At 44.3% G+C, this 23,266-nt stretch overlaps 1 protein-coding gene across 1 annotated transcript in view; it reads left to right on the top strand.

Annotated features, from left to right (window-relative positions):
- The window catches only part of LTBP1 (latent transforming growth factor beta binding protein 1), a 1,129,437-nt gene that overhangs the window by 1,081,752 nt on the left and 24,419 nt on the right, over window positions 1-23,266 (top strand). Inside the window, exon 32 of the mRNA XM_086926894.1 lies at window positions 19,164-19,286. Coding sequence (XP_086783020.1) covers window positions 19,164-19,286 — 123 coding nt within the window. The remainder of the gene's footprint in view (window positions 1-19,163; window positions 19,287-23,266) is intronic.

Raw genomic sequence — 23,266 nt, 5'->3', positions numbered from 1 at the left:
TCCTATATCCTCAGTATTCTCCACATGTATAGTATCTTTTTTCTTTCTTGTGATGTGACTACCTCGCTTAGGAGCCGTTTTCCTACAGGCTCGCATAAATTTGGTAGCCCTACCAGATTGTTGAGGAGTTCCCCCAGAATTATCACATGGGTCATCATCCCCCCTTATCGATTTGTCTGGGACCATAGTTAAATCAACATTAATACTCTTATCAAGCTCTACTACAGTGTCCATCTAGTTGTCAATATAATCTAAGTTAATACCGTTAGTAACATCTGAAGACAAAATCGATGGGGGGTCTGGAACAGTACTTTTTCCCAGTGATTTCCTTCTGTCACTATTAATTCTGGAGACCACTTTCAGTAAATAGTTGTCCGGTAATGTACTTTGGACTGACATCTTAGGGCTTGATCAGAAAAGTCTCAAATATTTAAGTATTAAAACAAGGGGAACAAACGAAATTACCACGTAATGTCGTCTGGAAGTACTCACAGTTCGAGCCAAGGGGGGGTGGCCCTGCCCGGCCTCCTCTGGCCCCTGACGGCCACAGACGGCCCCGCCCTTGTCCCGGGCTTCTCCCGGTCGCTCCCGCGCGCGACTCGCGAGGCGAGAGGGGGTGTCAGCCTTTTACAGGCGCCTCCGGGCGCTCGTTGGTCGTCACTGGCGTGCTTCCGCCCCAGGGGCTGCTGGGGAGTGTAGTCTGCTTGGTCGCGCTGCCTCCCGGCGTTCCGCTGCGCGTTCTGCCGCGCCGCCGTTCCCCTCACGGCTCTGGTGGCACAAGGTGAGTTTTAAGTGTTCCCCCACTGGGCTCCCGGGGGGTCAGCCTTTTACAAGCGCCTCCGGGCGCTCGTTGGTCGTCACCGGCGTGCTTCCGCCCCAGGGGCTGCTGGGGAGTGTAGTCTGCTTGGTCGCGCTGCCTCCCGGCGTTCCGCTGCGCGTTCTGCCACGTCGCCGTTCCCCTCACGGCTCTGGTGGCACAAGGTGAGTTTTAGGTGTTCCCCCACTGGGCTCCCGGGGGGGTCAGCCTTTTACAGGCGCCTCCGGGCGCTCGTTGGTCGTCACCGGCGTGCTTCCGCCCCAGGGGCTGCTGGGGAGTGTAGTCTGCTTGGTCGCGCTGCCTCCCGGCGTTCCGCTGCGCGTCCTGCCGCGCCGCCGTTCCCCTCACGGCTCTGGTGGCACAAGGTGAGTTTTAGGTATTTAGGTAGTCAAATATTGCCCCTGTGGGGTGAGGTGACTTTCCTAGGAATAAAGAAACCACACATTAAATATTGTGAAACAATCCCTGCTTCATAGGACAGGCTCACCAGTCTCATATGGGGTTTAGGAGTGATTGGGTACATTTCCTCTGATCCCACTCCTTGAAGAGGCATTGCAAAATGTTTTTGGCAAGGCTGTCAGCAAGTGCAGCATGTCTTGCAGGGAAAGTCACTGTAATCATTGCCTGTGCTACAAAATAGGCCATGTCCATGCTGACAAACCACACTTGCAGCTGACTGGGTGTAGGACACAGGAGTTCATAAAACTTGTGACTGCGAACCTCATGCCCACCATCAAAGCATATAATGCCTTACTAGTGCCAATAGGGCAGTTGCAGTGAGGCAGTGATGGCCGTGTCCCGTAATTCAAGGAATCTCCTGTCTGGAAAAGCCTCACTGTGGAGCCAGAGGAGAACAGCTCTTAACTGATCCTGGACCTTCTGCCCTTGTGTCGCTTACTTTCGCTTTATGGCTGAGGTACGAATCTTTACATAAAAAAGTTTATTTTCTAATGTTTTTACATTCCTCCTTAGATTATATCACTGCACTGAGTGGCCTTTATTAGAATTCCTCAACCACAACCTTGCTGCTTTGACAGTTTTATTATTGATTGAAGAGACAAGTCTGCTGTCTTATTTATCCATCATAAGCATTTATTTTTATATATGGAACACCATTATGGTCTTTTACACCACACACCAGAGAGATTGTTGTACAGTGTACATCCACAACTGTCTTGTTAAGCTTGGAGGCCAGGACTGAAATTAGGTTTCCTGAATAGATGTGCAATTCAGATCCTGGATGGGTATCACATTCTTTCCCCCTTCTGCCTTGATGACAAATTTATTGGTGACACAAGAGGCAAGCCAATTGTCTTGTACCACCTGCACAAAGTCTTTATTGCGATTATAGATGAAGCAATATTATTGTTAATTAAATTGCATACAAGAGAAGATTTTTGTACAGTGCACATCCTAACCTGAATTATTGCATGGTGCTCTCAAATGTGATGATCATGGAAAAGGAACCAGCGGGGAAACACGTAATTGTCCAGTATCACACAGTTTGGTGAAGCTGAGAAGATGTGGTTGAAACCAGAGTTTCTGGGTCAGGCTCCTCTCAACTAGTTTTTGCCCTTGGTCCAACAACAGCTTCTTACTGGTTTGAGCATGTTATGCACATGCATGTGGTAACAACATGGGAAACACTTGAAGAACAGGTAAAACATTGGGCAGAAACAGTGCAACCTTCCCAACATCAGAGGATGGGAACAACTAGGGAAGCATCAGGACAAGCATTTTTCCATCACATGACAGGCAGCCGTAGTTTAAGCTTTACTTCCTCACAGAACTGGGGCAATATGGCAGTAGCAAAGCAAGCTTCTCTCTCTCATAGAACACAATACATACAGTCTTCCATTTCCCGCAGAACAGATTTGTATTGTCAGACTAGTACTAGCTTTCATTGCTCACAGAATGTGTACAGTTAAGACATGAGTGGCATGCAGGTTACAGACAGATGTTCGGAGTGTGTACTTAAGTCACTGAGGTGAATATATAGGTTGATGAGATAGGGAATATGTGGGTTCTGATGCCTTTCTTACTTATTCAGGTCAGGAAGCTGAAAGTCCTACTGCTGTCATTTGGAACCTGGAGCTGCCTCATCACAGCATAATTAACTATGCTTTAGAAAGGCACACAAGTTGCAACCTCTAGGAAAAGGTTTGGAGTTCATGCACACCAGGCACTGTGCTATTCAAGGCTCAGTGCTGCATCTTTTCAAAATGTTAAGGACCGGCAGTGTGGTTAAGGAATGAGGGATGATTAAATTGTAGTTTTTCCCAATGCTACAGGTTTCCCTGCTCAACACAACACAGTTGTCTACTGCCACCTACTGGTACATTCACAATGTAAGTAATTCAACGAAATTTAGCAAATCATAGCATAAAAATCCCCAGTGGCAGTGAGGTTGCAGGTTGGAAAGAAAAAAAGAGCTATAGGAGATACCACTCTGTCACAAATAGGTGGGTGAGTCTCATTCTTTGAGAATGTGCCGAGCGCTGTATCTCGCAGGCGCACACAAAGACAGTGTGTTTCTGGCTGTAGAGTAGGTGTTGATACTCTGTACAGATACTGACTATCGAAGACTCTCTAGGGCATATGTACGAGCAGAGTTGTGATGCTCTTGCACCATGCAAGGTGGTGAAAGAGTGATGTAAGTCCTCAATGAGATTTATGAGGCCCCTTCGCATGGCCTGGAGTGGCTCCATAAATCTGAAGTAAGGGAGGTGTTCCATGAGCGATTCGTGTGTGTTCCTACGCAACTTGCATGGTTTTTGATGCATCCCGGAACTGGTAAACCTGGGAAGGCGCCAAAAAGATACACCTTCCAAGATAGGTGTAATGAGGAGAAATACCTTCATTTCTCCTTGTTACTTTCTCTTTCTAAGGGTGCTGATTCTGCAGCACCCATAGAAAGAGGAGTTTGACTCTTATGATAGTTTTTGTGCAGGAAGCTGCTCCTCCCTGCACAAAAACAATCATGCATTCAGCACAGGAACCCTTGCGCCATGGTACAAGGGTGCCTCCATTGGCACTAGGCAGGTAAAAAGGCACCAGCACAGGTGAAAAGGCAGGAATGCGCTGTATTGCCTTAAATACGACACATTCCTACCCTTTCCCTGTCGTGTAGTGCAGCACAACAATGTGACTTCCTACACTGCATATAATCTTCATAAATCTGCCCCTCTGTTTTCTACTAAGAGGTGCCAATCCTCTCCTAATCTGATCATCATCACAAGTGCCCCCTGTTATTCCGATATGTGCAGCAACTTCTGTTACAACACATATTGGATTTATAAATTGTGGGGAATTTTTCATGAATTATTACAGGAAGTGCTCTGGGGCATGTTTACATGGTTAGCAGACACCGGGGGTCTTTGTATTACAGAAGATGCCACAGATGCTTGTGTGGACCCATCTGTAATGCTGATAGTATCTCAGGATGAATCTCTTTGTCTCTGTGCCCATGCCATATTTTTAACACTGGCACAAAGACAAAAAAGCTGCCAGGAGGCTCACTGAAAGTGGGTCCCAAAAAAAGGCTGGTGTACTGTCAGTGCACCCTCTGATAGCAGCACTCTGAAGAGTCCCATGGACCCCCCCCCCCCCCCCCCCCCCCGCCCAGAAACCTCCTAGCGACAGGTGCAGTTACTCAAGCAGGAGCCTGCAAAGGAATCTCTAATCCCTCCTCAAAGTGCAGGTGAGGGGCCAAATGCACAGTGATACAAGGAGCGGCTTTGAATCAGCTGTTCCGTATTTCACTTGAATGCGCTGAAGATTGCGGCTGCCTTGACAGCATTTTGTGTAATAGGGTGCATTTCCCCTGTTTCTGCACGGCGCCCCCTTTTAAAGGTACGCCCTGGCGCAAACAGGAAAGTGTGCCCTATGTGGGCCAGGTAAATATTCAGTGTGATAAAAATCACATTTTGTCAGGTCAGAGAGAAATATTCTTGGAAAATTTAGAGATGTGGATTTTTGTGCATAATTATCAAAATCCACATTTTATGCACCATTTTTCAGCACAAACTTGTAATGGGTGACATTTATGGCACACAGTGAAATCCAAACATTTTGGTGTTGGAATTTATCACGTGTTATTATTATCGCACAGCATACAACATCACTCATAATAATATGGCCTAATGGCCTTCGATATGAGTACCCAGCTAATTGAGATACGAGTGGTGACTGCTGTTCCCACACATATCGAAATTAGGAGTTTTGCGATAAATGTCAGCAAGTCAAACTTCTCGATCTCTATAGCCAAAAAATGGCTGACATTTACCCAAACATGTGGTTTTTGGTGCAGCAAGCACCGAATCTGAATGTTATTCCCCAAAAACTCATAATTGTGTGCTATTTATCACCTCCATAAATACGGACTTAATTGTGTGGTATGTATTGTCCCTATAAATACCGATTAGGCGGTGGCGGATTGTATCAGGTGCGATGAATGTCACACCAGTCACCGAGTTGCTGTCAAATTAAAGGACTGCAGCTGCTAAGGACCTGTCAGTACCTGCACACTTAGAGCAATGTTTTTACACTAATTCTGGGCCCAGCCCTGACGTGGCGGTTCTCTGCGGCTGAGCACAGGGCAGAACCCATTTTATTATTATTATTTTTATTTTTTTAAAGTGAAACGTATGTAAGTATTCCTCAAAGAACCCCATATTTTTGTTTCAAGATCCCTGATAAAGTATTCAGAAAATCGATGAAAGTCTCTTCCACGAATGAATTATTGAGTGTGTTTCGACAACCAGGGGATTTTACTGCCCTTCTTACATTCCTTGGGAAGGAATGGGATGGTAATATTTAGTGCTGCTTTCATATGCTCATGCTTGTCAGATAGCCAACAGCCTTTTGTTATCAAGAACAGCTCTGCACAGATACTGGGGCTTTCAGGCATCTCCCAAAACTCTTCTGCAGAAAGAATTTAAGCAAGAGCCGATAAATCAGAGGCAGTTAAGCAGATACTCCTGGCTTGCAGGAGAGCTTTCACACCTGACCCTGGAAATATATTTCTAGGACTTCTTGGTGGGGGTATTTAACATGCATGTCGAGTGCTGCAGCAGAGGAGACATTATCTGTGATTGAAACTACAGCTGGGCGCATGCTATCCTGTTAAGCTGAGCTGAGACTTACCTCTCTGCTACTCGCAGACCTCACTCCTCCCCTCCTCCTCGCCTGCTGAAGAAGCCGCCAGACGTCGAGAAGCATGCAAAGCCGTCTGCATCCACTTAGAGCCATCTGCTAAACAGTCCATACATTGCTTTTGTATATGAGGCCACGTCTGATAAGTGAATCCCTCACACATTTTCACGATGGCTCTCCCTCGCAAAGATTTCTCAAAGACAACTTTCATCACGCGTGCCAGAAAGTTGGCTTCGGTCATCAGTAGGGTGACCAGATGACTGAGTGTCACTGAACAGAATATATTTCACATTGTTCGGCTTACTTTTTAGAAACCATTATGATCTGGTACATTAGTTCAATTGATTCATGTGAAGCGGCTTTAACAGCTGCTACGAAACATTAAATTGTTGGATGGAAGCCCAGAACTGGACATACGGTGTCCCCGGTGAAGTGGAATGAAGTGGTAACCCTATTCATCCGTATCATGTCGCTTAAAAGATTGTTAGCTGTCCGCCATGCTGAGCCCTTACAAACCAATAGCATTGCCAAGTCACACAGGATGGAAAGAGTAGAAAAGGCTGTAATGACTCTTCCATATACCTGTCAAGGTCAATATGTCACGCAGAACACCTTCATTAGACCTGTGCTTTTGTCGGCTGTGATACTTACAATGGGAAATAGTGAAATAACATGCCTCGGAATTCAATGTCCTGTTAGCGCAACTTGTCAGATGTGCCACACATAGCATGGAGGTCACATAGCAGCTTTCATTCACTAGCATATAAGAAGTAACGTCCAGCTTGAGACCTAAGCGATTATTAGAGTAGGAAAATTGCATCTGACATATTATGAAGTAGGAGTGCTTGAGTAAATCCTCTCCACGTCTCATGTTTGCATTATTGGTATATTTTGTTCTTTGAAAAAGGACTGGGGCTCCTGCTAGGTCCACCAGATCATCAATTTGCTGAATTTGTTCTCTCCCATAAGGTAGAGGAATAAGATAGTTACATTTCACAAGTTCAGGGGGGATATTGCCTTAATTTATTTAAACCTTGCATAGTTTAATAGTGCATAGATCTCAAGACTGCAATGTCCCTGCTCCCTTTTATGTACAGGGCCCTACCAGCACTTTTGTGCTGCCGTAACATCACTTCATTGAGGTTCCGGTGTTGCAATGTGCCACTGGCATATTTATAAGGCCACGCAAAGCCAGGTTACATGGCTTTTCATGGCCTTTTAAATATTTGCCCCTTTCACACAGAAAACTGCGTGAAAGGGGTGTTCCAGAGGTGTTGCTGGGGGCATTCCAAGCAACATCCATGGCTTTTTGACACTGCCCCAGACTTACGAGAAATCGTAAGTCTGACGCAGCGCCAAAAACGTATGCTTCCCCAGGACCGGTGCAAGGGAGGCACAACGAGGAAAAATATCTTTCTTTATCCAAGTTTTTCCTCTTACTATGTGTGCTGCAGAAGAGGAAAAAGCCTCTTGTGATTGTTTTTGTGCAGTAAGGTTTCGCTTCCTGCACAAACATAATCATCCCCGCAACGCAGCGCAAAGGTGCCTGCGTTGGTGCCCGGCAGCCCATTGTGCACCTGCGCAGGCGAAAAGGACAGGAATGCACTGTATCTAATAGATATGGTCAATTCCTTCCCTTCCTACAGCGCAGCAAGGCCTGCTGCGCTGCCCTACAACAACAAAAAAGCCCATTAATGATGCCCAAGGTTTTTTATTCCCTCATAGTAAGTAACCTTTTGCTGAAACGTTCTGCATCCTTAGGAAATCATGTGCTGATGGGACGACTCACTAAAGCTCTTCTGCGCGGTCAAGAAAACAAGTATATGACCTCCACATATTTGAATAAAAGACATTCAACAGGCAGCAGGTGACTCTAGCAACTAAGACAAAGTAACCAAAGAAACGCAGACCGACCTTTCCCAGCAAAGCAAGTCTGATGACTGAAAATGTTGCCAGCAAAGGAGAAAATGTCAATTACTGAAAGTCAGTTTCAGAGGCTTGTACACCCTGCTCCTCAGTGGTTTGAAGCATTAGTCAAACATTCCTCATGCTCCATCCAATCAGGTGCGTCTGGCCACAGACTTGGCTGCAGTTCTGAGTCCCATTAATGCAAAATTAAATTGAACCACAGACGCACACGCTAAGCCTTTCACAGCAAGAGCATCATTCATTGCTGGAGACATTCCTGCATGGACTAGGACAGCTTTAATAGGCTGGGAGTTTCGGCGCTAACTGTAAGACCTGGTTCATAATTCATGTAGGTTGATTACATCGTTAAGTCTTTTTAAGCAAAAATTTACTTTATGATTCCTCTCTCTCAAGGTTCTGTCTGGCTATCCATGCTAAAAGAAACGCTGCCTCCTAACAGGAGACCGTAGATGGCTTACCATGAAGCCATGTGCTAGCTTCCTTCCACGCATGGATTTCCATTTTACGCCGCAAGTTGCAAGATACAAGCTTGTTTTTTGTCTTTTGAACCAGTAGTGGGTTACCTTGGGCGAATGGATATGTTATTTTGTCCTATTTCTTCTTCTTTGTTTTCAGAATCGTTTTGGTCTGATTTTCACATTGTTCTATTAATATAACTGCAGTCTAGACCTCCCAACCTGGTGGGTCAGTATCACAGTTGCACCAAGCCATCAGCCACGGCTCGTGGAGGGAGTTACGGTGGGGCAGGAAGGCGGGGCGGGGGAGGGGCAGGGTGGGGGTGCTAAAAACCAGAATATGGATAATTGGAGGTAAGTAAACAGTTTAATTAATACAACGAATTTCATAGCGCACACTGCATCACATTTTGCGATGCAGGGCTTGCTACGAAATTCGTTTTATTTATTAAATTGTTTACTTACCTCCAATTATTCATATTTCGGTTTTTAGCACCCCCCACCCTGCCCCTTCCCCGCCCTGCCTATCTGCTCCACCATAACTCCCTCCACGGGCCGTGGCTGCAAGCCATGCTTAAAGAAGAGCTAGGAATGAACAGATTTAAATTTTTATTTTTCAATGTAATGATCTATATGTTGTCTCCAGTTGTGGCATTTTCATCGCCATTGTGACTCTACTCGTGGCAAAATAGCAAAACACTCTCTTGTATGCCTCCAAATACGGAGTTTTTAATATTGTGCGACCATAACATTCTAGAGCAAATACTCCAAAATATTGAGATGGTAAGTATGTATGGGTACGTAAAGTTTTACCATTCTTAATGCACAGCGACGTACCTTGTAGATAGATAGATAGACAGATAGCTAGCTAGCTAGCTAGCTAGATAGATAGATAGATAGATAGATAGATAGATAGATAGATAGATAGATAGATAGATAGATAGATAGATAGATAGATAGATAGATAGATAGATAGATAGATAGATATTAGAATTAAGTACTTGATATAGATAGATATTGGTATTAAGTACTTGATATTTTGGTCGTCCACCACTAAGCACACTGTTCTAAACAACGCAGTGTGGATGTCTTTAGCTTCAACAAGCTAAGTGTGCTCTCTTTAATATCTGCATGACAGTCTCCAGGCTGGTGGCTGTTCTATTGGTGCTGGTGACTAAGCCATTACTGTGCACTATGAAAGCTCCTGGTTTCCTCGATACCTACCTTTGAATCACTGGCTTTGCTCTTGAAGGAAGTGCCCCGATTAGGGTCACCCGGGTCACTGATGACCACCTCTTAGCCATCCATACCAAATGAGGAGTCGGTCAGACAGTAGAGAATACAAACCAATAACTGTTTATTCATGTACAGAAAGAGCGTAGCCCGGTCTGCCCAGTCGCTAGGAGTGCTGCAGAGGGGACTGAAGTCAACAAGCATAAAGATACATTTTGAACACTTTGTAACTGGGCTAGAACAAGCCCACAGTGGAATTTTCCAGGCAGGTGCAGCTAAACAGTGAAATACAAAAAACACAGTTTCAGCTCTTCTATCGTTTACAAAGTATCATAATCCCAAGGTCATTCCATTAGGGCCCATCACCAGACTAGTGGGAGAGGGCCTCTATCTAATGAGAAAGGTATGCTCTAATAAGGACATTGTACCAATTACGGGAACAAGTCTAACGTGGCAGAAACAAAACTTAGAGTGTAGTTTTTCTCGGAATTGAACTAGATCAGTTTCGAACAACCTAAAATGGCGCCTGGAAAGAATATGGAGCAGTGAATGCTAACTTACATAACACAATGCATAAACATGAACATTTCTATTCTAACACTTTGCAGAGGTTTGGTTCTCTGAAATGGATGGAATCCACAGATTATAATTGGACCACTCACATTTTCTATAAGCACATGGACTCTTTTCTTCTATATTCCTTTTGTTATTTAGAGAAGACGTATCTTAGTTAATTCTGCTGCAGACAGCATCTCACAACATCAGAAATGCCAATCTGGACAGACCACATTGACATTTGACCAGAAGGATGCTTCTTCTATTGCAAACCTAAGGCCATTAAAGCTGATGTGACTACACTTAGCCTTGAAAAAGCCCTCAGCCATATTTACAGAGTGGGCATAAGAGGTGTTTGCAGCCCTTCTACTTTGTAAAATCTGTGATCAAGATCATACTAGTAATATACAGCTATCCCACCTACTGACGCAATTGTGTACAAAATGTAAACAAGACTAAAGCAGAATTATAGTAGATGAAAGATTAAAATATGTGTTCTGAAAGAATATAGCCTCTACTCATTTAATTTATTATAATACTTTCCAATATTCATGTGAAAGGTGTTCTTTAATGGTATGCCAATGCAAATGTGCACAGAATAATTGGTTAATTGTGAATGCAACTACTGTTCTTTGTCTACACCCTCCTTGATCCCTCTATCAAGGATATTGTGGTATGAGCTTTCATCATTAGACATTCAGATGAATGTTTTTCCATTCATCACGTCTCCTCGTGGTATCAGAAGCCATTTGCACCCAGGTGGCCTCCCCATCTCTGCAGAGGTTGTGGGCATCATGCAAATTTCATATTTAAGCTAATTTTCCATGCCATGGCTTTGATTCTCCCCCCGACATCTCCATTAGAACGGTTGCATTCCAAATCCTTTGCTGCACCTTCAGAATCACTTACACTGGAGTCGTTGAGGCTTACGTAAGACTGTGAATGGAAGTGCCGAAAAGGCATTGCAAATATTTGTGTGTACTCACAAATGTGAAACTTTAAGATTTCTACTTGCTATCTGCATTGCCCGCTATCCTGATATTCTCCTTGGGAATGCCCACTTTGCTACCCTGAGATGTCTCTTATAACTGTGGGAAAATGTACATACACCACAGACTTTTTCAAACCGTTAATGATGCAAAAAATTGAAAAGTAGCAGTGCCCGACTTTATGCATCAGTTTAGCTGTTAGGTTCATCTGTGCATTTCATTTTACAGCTTATAACTTGTCTTAAATGTTCATACCAAAAGTGCACCACTGGCTAGGACCAGGAGCTGTGTAGTCCCAATACAGACTTTGGTGCTCCCCAATTGGACACATCAATGATACTTAGCGATCAAGTTAAATAATATACTTAGACATTCTTCAAGACTGAGAGACACCATTTATGATTTGTTTTGAAATGAATGAAATGAATGAAATGAATGAAATGAAATGAATGAAAACTTATATAGCGCTACTTAGCCCGGAGGCATCAAGGCGCCTATCACGAAAAAAAAATCACAAAAAAGGCAGATACCACAAACTAAGGGTAGGCTTTGGCAAAGAGCCATGTCCTCAGAGCCCTTCTAAAGGCTTGCATTGATGGCAGGGACTTAATTTCACATGGCAGAGTGTTCCACAATTTCGGAGCAAGGCTAGAAAACGCCCTGCCTCCCCTCTTAGCTCTTCGAACGCGGGGGACTGATAACAAGAACTTTTTGGAGGAACTAAGGTTTCTGGAGAGGCCATACAGAACCAGCAGGTCTCTTATTCCTCCCGTCCCATTCCTGGTCAAGGCCCCATAGATCAAGCAGAAAACCTTAAAGGAAATCCTGTCTTCGATCGGAAGCCAATGCAGGGATTTCCTAGCGGCAGTGGCTGACGAGCGCCTAGGCACGTCAAGCACAAACTTAGCCGCAGCGTTCTGCACAATTTGTAGTCGCTGTAACAGGCCCTTGTTTATTCCTGCGTATAAGGCATTACAATAATCGAGCCGGTAAGCTATTAATGCGACCACAATTTGCTTGCGGCCTTGCAGGGACAGATAGTGTTTGATCTTCCGCAGGATCTTGATAATACCCAAACAAGTGGAGATTATCCTATTCACTTGTTGACCCATGGCAAGGGCCGGATCAATCATGACTCCCAGGTTCCGAGCCAGGGCCGTGGGTACAGGGCAAGATCCCAGGAATGAAGGCCACCATTCCGCGGACCAGATGTCCTCCTTCCCACCGAACACTAGGATCTCTGTCTTCTCGCCGTTCAGCCTCAATGAATTGTCAATCATCCATTGGGCAACTGCCTCCATACAGTGTCTATAATTGGAGGCAGAGGAGCTGACGGACTGGGCGAGAGACACCAAGATCTGAGTGTCATCAGCGTAGGAGACTACCTCCATCCCAAACGATCTAATGAGCCTGGCGAGTGGGGTCACATAGATGTTGAAGAGGGTCGGACTTAATGCCGACCCCTGTGGGACCCCACACTGCACAGGATTGGATGGAGATAGGAACTCCCCCAACTTAACTCTCTGTTCCCTCTGGTCAAGGAAGGAGGCCAGCAAACTGAGTGCTGGCCCCTCCACCCCTATCTCCCTCAGCCGAGATATTAACACCGAGGGAGACAGGGTATCAAAAGCAGCTGTAAGCTCTAACAGGATGAGGAGGGTAGTCTGGCCCTTGTCAACTCTGGTGCGGATGTTATCAAGCACTATGGTAAGGGCCGACTCCATGCTATGCCCCCTTCGAAATCCATGCTGCGAGTGGTCCAGAAGACCAGAGGTTTCCAGAAATTTTGCAAAATGCTAGTTGAGATAGGTTTCCAGCATCTTTGCAGGAGCTGGGAGCAGCGAAATGGGGCGAAAGTTTTTAAGAACCTCCGGGTCTAGGGTAGGCTTTTTCAAAAGGGGCTTAACCACCGCCCTCTTCCACTGAGAGGGAAAAATGCCATCCTGCATTGCCCTGTTCATAATGTCCAGTAGTGGTGGCAGGAGAGTTTCCTTACACTGTTTAAGAAGTTTAAGTGGGCAAGGGTCAAGGGGAGACCCAGACCTGGTCTTACTCAAGAGGACATCCTGTTCCTTAAGGGAAAGAGGTGGAAAACTGAACAGACACACGAGGGAAGGAACCCCGGCAGATACTGAGGTGGGGTGGATGGAGAGGGGGAGAAAGATATTGACGCCCTTTGTAACTCTAAGGCTGAATAAATGTAGACAATTTTTGAATAGAAATATTGGGCAATATCGTCACAGAGCTGCTGTGTGCTAGCGACTGGGTCCGGGTTCTGCAGGGTAGTCAGCGAGTCCGGGATGTTAAACAACTCTTTCGGCGAGGTAAGCGAGGTAGTAAGATTCGTAAAATACTCCTGCTTTGCTCTCATAACCTCAGCCTTATGTCCCCTCAAAAGGGATTTGTGGATTTCCCTGTCCTGCGTAGCCCAGCTGGCCCGCCAGAGTCGTTCCTGCTTCCTACAACCCTGTCTAAGTAGTCTTAATGACTCCGAAAACCAAGGGGCCGACTGCCTTTTTCTGACAGAGTAACGTAGGGAGGATGGGGCCAATTCATCCATAGCTACTATGATGGAACTTTCTAACTTAAGTACAGCCGAACACACATCCTCCTCCGTAGAAATAGCCATGATGGGAATCAGGGGAGCAAGTGAGTCATTAGTTATACTCTTAAGATTTCGCCTGGATTCCATTTTACTAGGGCCATTCCACTTGCTGTTTGCAGGAGTAGCAACCAATTCCATGGGGACCGCAAAGTGGTCCGACCAGGTGAGCGGGATAGGGACATCGATAGTCAGCCGACTGTCATTCGAGAAGACCCCATCCAGCGTATGGCCCGCCTGGTGGGTAGAACCCTTGACTAGCTGCTGCAGCCCACAAGCGGATAGAGCGTCTAAGAGAGAGAGGGTTTTGCTGGCCTCTAGATTTTCTAGGTGGAAGTTCATATCTCCCAGTACCGTTAAGTGCTCGCAACCAAAATAAGGTTCTAAAATGCTGAGCATGTGCTGGCCAAAATCTGCTCTAGGCCCAGGAGGTCGATAGATAAGAATGCCCATAAATGGAGCAGCATATGCCGCATTGATACAGAAATAGAGGGCCTGAAAGGCATCATGTGGGGATGATAATGGGGTAATACGGCAGGAGTGAGAATCCTTATAAAGGATGCCCAACCATCCACCTATGCGTCCCACTCTATCCTGCCTAACTAGCGTATAACCCTCCGGTACCGCCTCCACCAGGTCCGGTCCCGAGGAGTCTTTAGCCCACGTTTCCGTAACGAAGACCCAGGTGGGTCTTCTATCCGAGACAAAGTCCTTAAAGGCAACATTGTTCTTTATCAAAGATCTCGCATTAATAAGGAATCCATTTTCCCTCCTCGTGCTAAGCACAGGTTTACCACTAGTGCCTGCCTTCGTGGGTCCAGATGGCGAAACAGACCAGCTTGTCCGAAAACACTTGCAACAGGGGGAGTTTTGGATAGCTTCCGGGGAGTTCATATAGTGACACGGTAACCGAGATGGTTTAAGGTTGATCAGATCACGATGGGAATACCTGATACAAACGTGTCCACCCGCCGTAGGGCCAGTCGCCCACTCGTCCAGCCCGTCCTTAGCGCGGACGGGCGCAGACGGGCTGGACTTTGGCGTGACTCCGGCGTTACTGTGGCACACACGCCGCGCGTACACGCTGCACGCTTGCATACTGAGGTTAAATAGGGCTCTAGCCAGTCATCCTGACTGCTAGAGCGCTGACCACAATGGCGTCCGGCCGACGTCCCCTTCAGACCCCCAAGATGGCGAGGAGATTCCCAGGGAGCGCGCTGGAGAGCCGCTGAAGCCGCGGTGTGGGGCACAATTATAGTGCAGGTATGCGGAGTGGATTAAAAGCAAGGGAAAACGGTTAAATAATTTGTAAACTAAAAATAGACAAAACGGGAAGTTTAAAAATGCAGACAGCGCACAGATGCCAAAACGTGACGCGCAGTAATAGGTTGCCTTATCATGAAACATAAGTACCAAGAACCTATTAAAGTTCTGTATGAAATTCAGCATAGATATGCCTTCTAAAGATGGGGAGCAAAACACACAAGGTGATAGACGGAATGTTACATATTGGCAAAACATTCACCCCCTGTCACAGATCTGGGTTTAATCCATCGTTATTTTCCTCACCACGCCACCACAGTTCATACATGGCCATATGCAAATCAGTCTTGACCCTGTGCGTCATGGGAACAGTCCAGCCGGAACTGCCAAGCCATGTCTTCCCTGGACCGGAATCAAGCATCCTAGGACCGGTTTCTGGCTATCAGCCGTCATCAGCCAGGATAGCTTGACTCCAGTGGCGTAGTGAGCACGGGACCCACGTCTGGGCATACCCTTCCCACATAGGGCAAACAGAAAAACACACAAGGTGATGGACGGAATGTTGCACACTGGCAAAGCATTCACCCCCAGTCACAGATCTGGGTTTAATCCATCGTTTTTTTGTTTTTGCATTCTAAAGATGGGGAATCAGGTGTTTTCGGGTACAGAGAAATGCATGTCCTTTTATAGGTCTTTAAACAAAGATGTTCGTATATTCTACACAAGTACATGGTTTTCAGGTATGCACCAAAAGGAACAAGAAAGAGGAAACATTTTACTACAGAATACATTCAATAATTCTCTTATAGTAATATTACATGGGTTTTAGGCGTTCTCACAGTTTTATTCAAGCATGCTAATTGAAACATTTTATATCAATAGCTTGGTACAGTTAGAGTGTCCTTGACTACGCACGATTCTGGGAAAAGTCTCTGGGGATGTTATTGGTTCGTTAGAGTAACCTTGCACTTCTTTATTTAAGACAAGAAACAGTAATACTAGTCATCACATGATATACTAGAACAGTGATTCAAGATGGAGGACCGTATAAACATGGATTTATGTTAGCATAAACCCAGTTTCTAATGCATTTAAAGTGAACAAAATGAAAACAGCTCTCACACATTCACAAGCAAAAACGTGTTTATGACTGTTATTGATGAATTCTAATAACTATGGGGCAGATTTATGAGGCCGTTTCGCCTCTTTGCGCCGCAATTGCGTCACTTTACTTGACGCAACTGCGGCGCAAACAATGCGCCCTATTTACAACGTGACGCATCTAGGAGATGCGTCATGTTGTAAAGCACTGCGCCATAAGGAGGCGTTCCTGCGCAGGGGGGTCGTTCCTGCGCAGGAACGCCTTCTGAAAATGGCTGAGTGAAATCTATGAGATTTCACTCAGTCACTTTCAGGGCAATGTTGCGTCAAAACCCTGCGCCTGCTTGAAGCAGGCGTAGGTCTTGACGCAGCATTGTGCAGATGGTGTACCCCCGAGCCTTGCTGGAGCTGCGTTGCGCTTGCGACGCAACTCCAGCAATGCGCCACATTTCCGGCACAGATGCGTCACGCATCTGTGCCGTTTTTGCACCATGGTGCGCCGCATTATAAATGCGGCGCACCATGGGTGGCCGAGCTGTGGCGCACTGTGGCGCACGTTAACTGGCGCATCCCTGGGGATGCGCCAGTTAATATAAATCTGCCCCATAGTGTTTCCTAATCATGGCAAATGACAAACCCTCGGAGATCAGCTCACCATTGAGAGCTGTACTTCACATCCTCTTGTTTAGGAGAAACCAGAAAATGGCTTGTTCTGATAAGCATTTGATATTCTATAAGCAGTACCAAGATCAGTCACTGCAGAGGCTTGCTGTATCCTAAGAAATCCTGGTTGCAAGACCCTTTTGTGCTATAACTTGTGTATGTCCGGGGTATTCAACAGAGGTCTATGTATCCCTGATCTTTGTTAGATTTTTAAGCTATCCACATCAGATAACTTTGCAAACAATTTATCTAAAAGCAAATACTTGACCCACTCTTTGGCCATTCTGAAATTCTTTCAAGGATCCAGACGCTGCTGAAATAAGTGACCATTATCAAAAATGGGGTATCCCAAACCGGTCTGGGACCTGGGTACAGAACGTTAACAAAAACAATGGTCCTTGACCTAATTCAATTCAATGATTATATCAAACAGTATTCCTTAATTTTCTAAATTAGAGCCAAAATAAATTTTGCTTTTTGGAAGAAATCCAGACTTATTCATGCAATCACAGAGCCCCACAACTGTGTCATATTCATAGAAAAAATATATTTTTATTTTTACTAAACCATACTTGTAACCTATTGGAATTCAAAGGTTTCAAATTGCAATTTTATCAGGTTTTTTCAATATTTACAATATTTTAAAGGTACGTATAAAAGGTGCTCAAGAAGAACGTGCATAGAGTGAGTGCTCGAAAAGTTGGCGCGAGTGATTCAAGAGAAGGGAAAGAAGAGTAGGTGACAATTTTTACAAGTGAGTATGCTGATTCAATACTAATAACAAATCAAAATGTCCTGTCCACTTTCAAAAGTTCACAATCCAGTGTATCAAATTATTCTTTTTTACACGTTTTTACACTAGATGTATAGTGATCCAGGAAGTCTTAATAGGGGTGTCGACGTTTCGACCCGACTTAATGCCTTGGGAAAACTGATAGCCTCTGCTTGCGGGTCTTCTTCAGGACTAGGGAGCACCCTCCGTACCTGACATGAACCAGTTCCCTAAAGGTAATTCAAGTGGTCGTCATCAAAAATCGACCCAGGATCTATGTATCCATCTTTCGGATTGGAATCCGTATGAATTAATCTAATTTCAATGGCGGTGAGCTCACTCAGTCTATGTATCCAAGTGGCCAGATTGCTTGTATAGTGCCGTCAAAGTAAACCTAATCTCCAGGGTAGACCGGCGTAGGATAACGGACTAACCCCCTCCTTTTCGCGTTTAACTTTGGCGAACAAGGAATCTAACAAGAGTGACCACATCGGCACTTATATACAGTACCCCCATTGAGGTGGGAAGAAATATTGGATATCCTAAAATGTGAAGGAGTCCATAACCTTGGAATTTACTACCCTGGAGATTAGGTTTACTTTGACGGCACTATACAAGCAATCTGGCCACTTGGATACATAGACTGAGTGAGCTCACCGCCATTGAAATTAGATTAATTCATACGGATTCCAATCCGAAAGATGGATACATAGATCCTGGGTCGATTTTTGATGACGACCACTTGAATTACCTTTAGGGAACTGGTTCATGTCAGGTACGGAGGGTGCTCCCTAGTCCTGAAGAAGACCCGCAAGCAGAGGCTATCAGTTTTCCCAAGGCATTAAGTCGGGTCGAAACGTCGACACCCCTATTAAGACTTCCTGGATCACTATACATCTAGTGTAAAAACGTGTAAAAAAGAATAATTTGATACACTGGATTGTGAACTTTTGAAAGTGGACAGGACATTTTGATTTGTTATTAGTATTGAATCAGCATACTCACTTGTAAAAATTGTCACCTACTCTTCTTTCCCTTCTCTTGAATCACTCGCGCCAACTTTTCGAGCACTCACTCTATGCACGTTCTTCTTGAGCACCTTTTATACGTACCTTTAAAATATTGTAAATATTGAAAAAACCTGATAAAATTGCAATTTGAAACCTTTGAATTCCAATAGGTTACAAGTATGGTTTAGTAAAAATAAAAATATATTTTTTCTATGAATATGACACAGTTGTGGGGCTCTGTGATTGCATGAATAAGTCTGGATTTCTTCCAAAAAGCAAAATTTATTTTGGCTCTAATTTAGAAAATTAAGGAATGCTGAAATAAGTGAGCCAGCCCCAATATATGAAAATCCCTATTTACTTATTCATTCAGAAGGGGCAATGGAGTGGCCAGGAAGAGCTTTGCTGTCCCTACAACAAAATAAACACAAATGTTGCATATGCTGTAAGTTGGTCTGAACCTGACTGTCAAACGGTGGCACAAGCTTTGATTGAAATAAAGATTTTGCACAAGGGAACACATTTGAGAGGAATAGCTGGCTTAAATGGTGTAAACCAGGTTTGTGCTATCACTGCTTCACATGGCTAGTGATAACTGGAGTCTTTTCTTGTCCTGACAGAGGATTACGCCCACCTGTGCAACATTCCAGTTACGGGATCCAGGAGACCTTACGGACGGGATGCTCTGGTAGGCTTTGAAGACCATTACGAGCCTGAACAAGAGCCACACTTCATCCAGGACCGTAAGTACATTTTCCATGAGATAAAAGACTGAAACATCATCTGTGGCACAGCTTACTGCGCACAGAACATGTATTCTTGGACTATAGTGTTGGGAGAATCCTTGTGATGCTTCTGGCAATTATTAGCTGGTGCTAGGTGACTAACCCTTAGGCAAGCGCTAAGAGAAGGATGGTAATTAGGTGCTATATAAGGGCTACTAACATACCATAGCACAAGGCACAGCATGCTTCCTTTAACTCATAGTGAGCTGGTAATTAAGAGTTGGTGGAAGCATCGGCTGCTATCATTGGCTTGCTTTTGAATCACACACAGCCTTTGCAAGCTATATCCAAAGAGATCATGAAGACAGGAACAGAATGTACTTCCTTTCCATGTGCCATTTCTAAATCCATGGTCAGAAAATAGGAAGTTGAGCGGCGATCACGGGTCAACCCAGTGGAAGTCAAAGTGTTAACAACGTTTCCTGTCTGCTACTGTTGGAATTTTGCTGAATCAATATAGAATATTTTACTGACTAACTTGTGGTTTTACATCAGTATCAGACATTTGTGCAAATTATATTGTTTCATATTTATTCAAATCCTTGTGCATATTAAACAAAGCCATCTTCTCACACCACAGCTTATTAGCTTTACCTCTTCGATTTCGTTGGTACGAACATGGTCACCTACTAAGATACACATAGAAATCTCTTGTGAGCATTCCCAAATATTATCCTAAAACCCTGGGTTCTCCATTGCTGGTATTTCCAGGTGGAACTTGTTACCTTCCCATCTCTGTCAAAGTTAGGTAGAACTTAATAAAACCTGCCTGTTTCCATCTTGTCTTTAGCTAGCGCATGTGGCCTCCACACATTTGAAACCACCCTATTTTGCATGTAGTGGAACCGGTGGGTAACTGTTACCACGCAATTTTTAGCACGCAGTACCGTTACCACGGATCCATTACCACGCAAAACCCATTACCACGGATACCTTTACAACGCATTATTCTACAACGCAGGTACTATTACAACGCATACCATTACATCGTAAGTTTAGGTAAGTTTATAGGTAAGTTTATCTTTTTTAAATAACATTTATTAGGGGTATTGGTATTTTTAGGGTTCAGGGTTGGGTTTGGGTTTTGGGGTACAGGGGTATTTTTAGGTTTTAGGGTTGGGTTTGTGTTTTGGGGTACAGGGGTATTTTTAGGTTTTAGGGCTGGGTTTGGGTTTTGGGGTACAGGGGTATTTTTAGGTTTTAGGGCTGAGTTTGGGTTTTGGGGTACAGGGGTATTTTTAGGTTTTAGGGCTGGGTTTGGGTTTTGGGGTACAGGGGTATTTTTAGGTTTTAGGGTTGGGTTTGGGTTTTGGGGTACAGGGGTATTTTTAGGTTTTAGGGCTGGGTTTGGGTTTTGGGGTACAGGGGTATTTTTAGGTTTTAGGGCTGGGTTTGGGTTTTGGGGTACAGGGGTATTTTTAGGTTTTAGGGTTGGGTTTGGGTTTTGGGGTACAGGGGTATTTTTAGGTTTTAGGGTTAGGTTTGGGTTTTGGGGTACAGGGGTATTTTTAGGTTTTAGGGCTGGGTTTGGGTTTTGGGGTACAGGGGTATTTTTAGGTCTTAGGGCTGGGTTTGGGTTTTGGGGTACAGGGGTATTTTTAGGTTTTAGGGTTGGGTTTTGGTTTTGGGTACAGGGGTATTTTTAGGTTTCAGGGTTGGGTTTGGGTTTTGGGGTACAGGGGTATTTTTAGGTTTTAGGGCTGGGTTTGGGTTTTGGGGTACAGGGGTATTTTTAGGTTTTAGGGCTGGGTTTGGGTTTTGGGGTACAGGGGTATTTTTAGGTTTTATGGCTGGGTTTGGGTTTTGGGGTACAGGGGTATTTTTAGGTTTTAGGGTTGGGTTTGGGTTTTGGGGTACAGGGGTATTTTTAGGTTTTAGGGTTGGGTTTGGGTTTTGGGGTACAGGGGTATTTTTAGGTTTTAGGGCTGGGTTTGGGTTTTGGGGTACAGGGGCATTTTTAGGTTTAAGGGCTGGGTTTGGGTTTTGGGGTACAGGGGTATTTTGAATATATATTTACAAATTTAAAAAATTTAAAAATTACATTTTTTTTATTAATTAACTAATAAATAATTAAATATAATTCTTCTAAAATAATTATTTACATTATAAATTAATATTATATACTTAGGGCTGGGTTTGTGTTTTGGGGTACAGGGGTATTTTTAATATATATTTACAAATTTACAAATTACAATTATTTTTTATTTATTTATTTAATAATAAATAATTAAATATAATAATTCTAATATAATTATTTACAGTATAAATTAATAATATATACTTACCTATAATTATACTTACGATGTAATGGTATGCGTTGTAATAGTATCAGCGTTGTAGTGTATTGCGTTGTAAAGGTATCCGTTGTAACATGACCTGCGTTGTAAAAAATCCGTGGTAATGGTATGCGTGCTAAAAGTACGCGTTGTAACATCATATATCCAGTGGAACCACCTTTAATCACTCTTACTACACATTTATTATTCTTAACAGTTTGCATATTTTCTTTTTACTTTTTTCAATGCCATTTTCTTTAACAAAAAGAGAGTGAGTAAGCAACAAGTGAAGTTCAGAAATGTTTTCCTTTTCAATTCATAGAAGCAGAGGGTATGTCCAGATGTCACAAAATAAAAAAACGTGGCCTTAGCTTGCATTTCATAGAAGGCAGTTACAGCTTAGTAGGGTTGTTTGCTTTAGACTGTCTAGGAGGAAGACGCTCACCAATTCACCTATTGAACGGCGAAAAATCTGAGCCTGTGTTCTATGAACAAGTTGACGAAAGACTGACCCTGAATCATGGCCCTAGCTTCTTGTTTGTGGCTGGTAGTCAATGCATTACTTTCCACAACAGAATGAAAGAATGAGTACAACTACCTCCAAGAAGATGGCACAACTCACAAAGCTATAGGCTCTTTGGTAAAGGCAGTCTACATTTGTGTCCAGGATTAGTTTTCTTTTGTGTGAGTGCTCATGCAACACTAAGTGGTGCTTCACCACTTCCTGTGAGAACGTGTTGTAATGCTGGAAGATGATACAAGCACATGCACCAAAAACACTTTGGGCCTAATTATGAGTCTGCTGGTCCAAGGACAGCCAGACTTGTGATGGCGCTGCGGTGGGGGTCCAGCCACCACTGCACCTGCGGTCTGTCTGCCTCATTACCAGTTGAGGGGTCAGATCGCTCTGGGACCACTGACAGGGAACCACCATTCCCTGGTGGTGGTGTGGCAGTCTTGAGGCCACAATATGCTTGGTGGACTGCAGCTATCTCACCAAGTATATTACACATTATCTCTTTGCCACAGTTTTCATGGTGGTTCCACCTACATGAAAACTGTGGCAGAGAGGAAACAAAGGGGGCCCTAAAGTGCCCCCTGGTGCCTCTCGCCATGTAGATATATGCAGGAGGGGGGCACAACATGTGCCTCCCTGTATACATGCATCCTAGTTCCTGCACGGATTGGACTTTATAGTCCATGCCGTGCAGGAACTGTTTTTGCTGTTCCCGCTGTGGGAATGTTAAAAAACAGTCCGCCAGACAGAAGGAAACTCCTAATCTGGTGGGCAGCTCGGCCATGGCTTGGGCACTGTGGGAGTGTGGCGGTGGCATACCGCCCACTCACGCTGCACCAAAAGTCATAATCAGGCCCTTTGTGTCTTAGAGTCCCAGGCCCTTTTTAATATAACCTTACGAGAGGATAACAGAATGACAGCTGCACAAAAGCCCTAATGAAACTAGGGGCTAACACTGTGCTGGCTGTAGATACACATGCGTTGCATACACCTGCCATCTAGTGTTTGGAGTGGAGGTTTGTGACTTGCTTTTGTTTCAAGAACATTTTGGTCACAAGATGCAAATGACCCTGCTCTTAGCCCACAATGCACAATGACACAAATTCCCCCTCAGATTGTTCCTAACTGCCATTGGGTTGGATGTT

The sequence above is a fragment of the Lissotriton vulgaris genome, chromosome 6, assembly GCF_964263255.1.
Source record: "Lissotriton vulgaris chromosome 6, aLisVul1.2, whole genome shotgun sequence".
Lineage (NCBI taxonomy): Eukaryota > Metazoa > Chordata > Amphibia > Caudata > Salamandridae > Lissotriton > Lissotriton vulgaris.
Note: the sequence above shows the minus strand (reverse complement) of the source record. Positions and strands in the feature narration are given on the sequence as shown.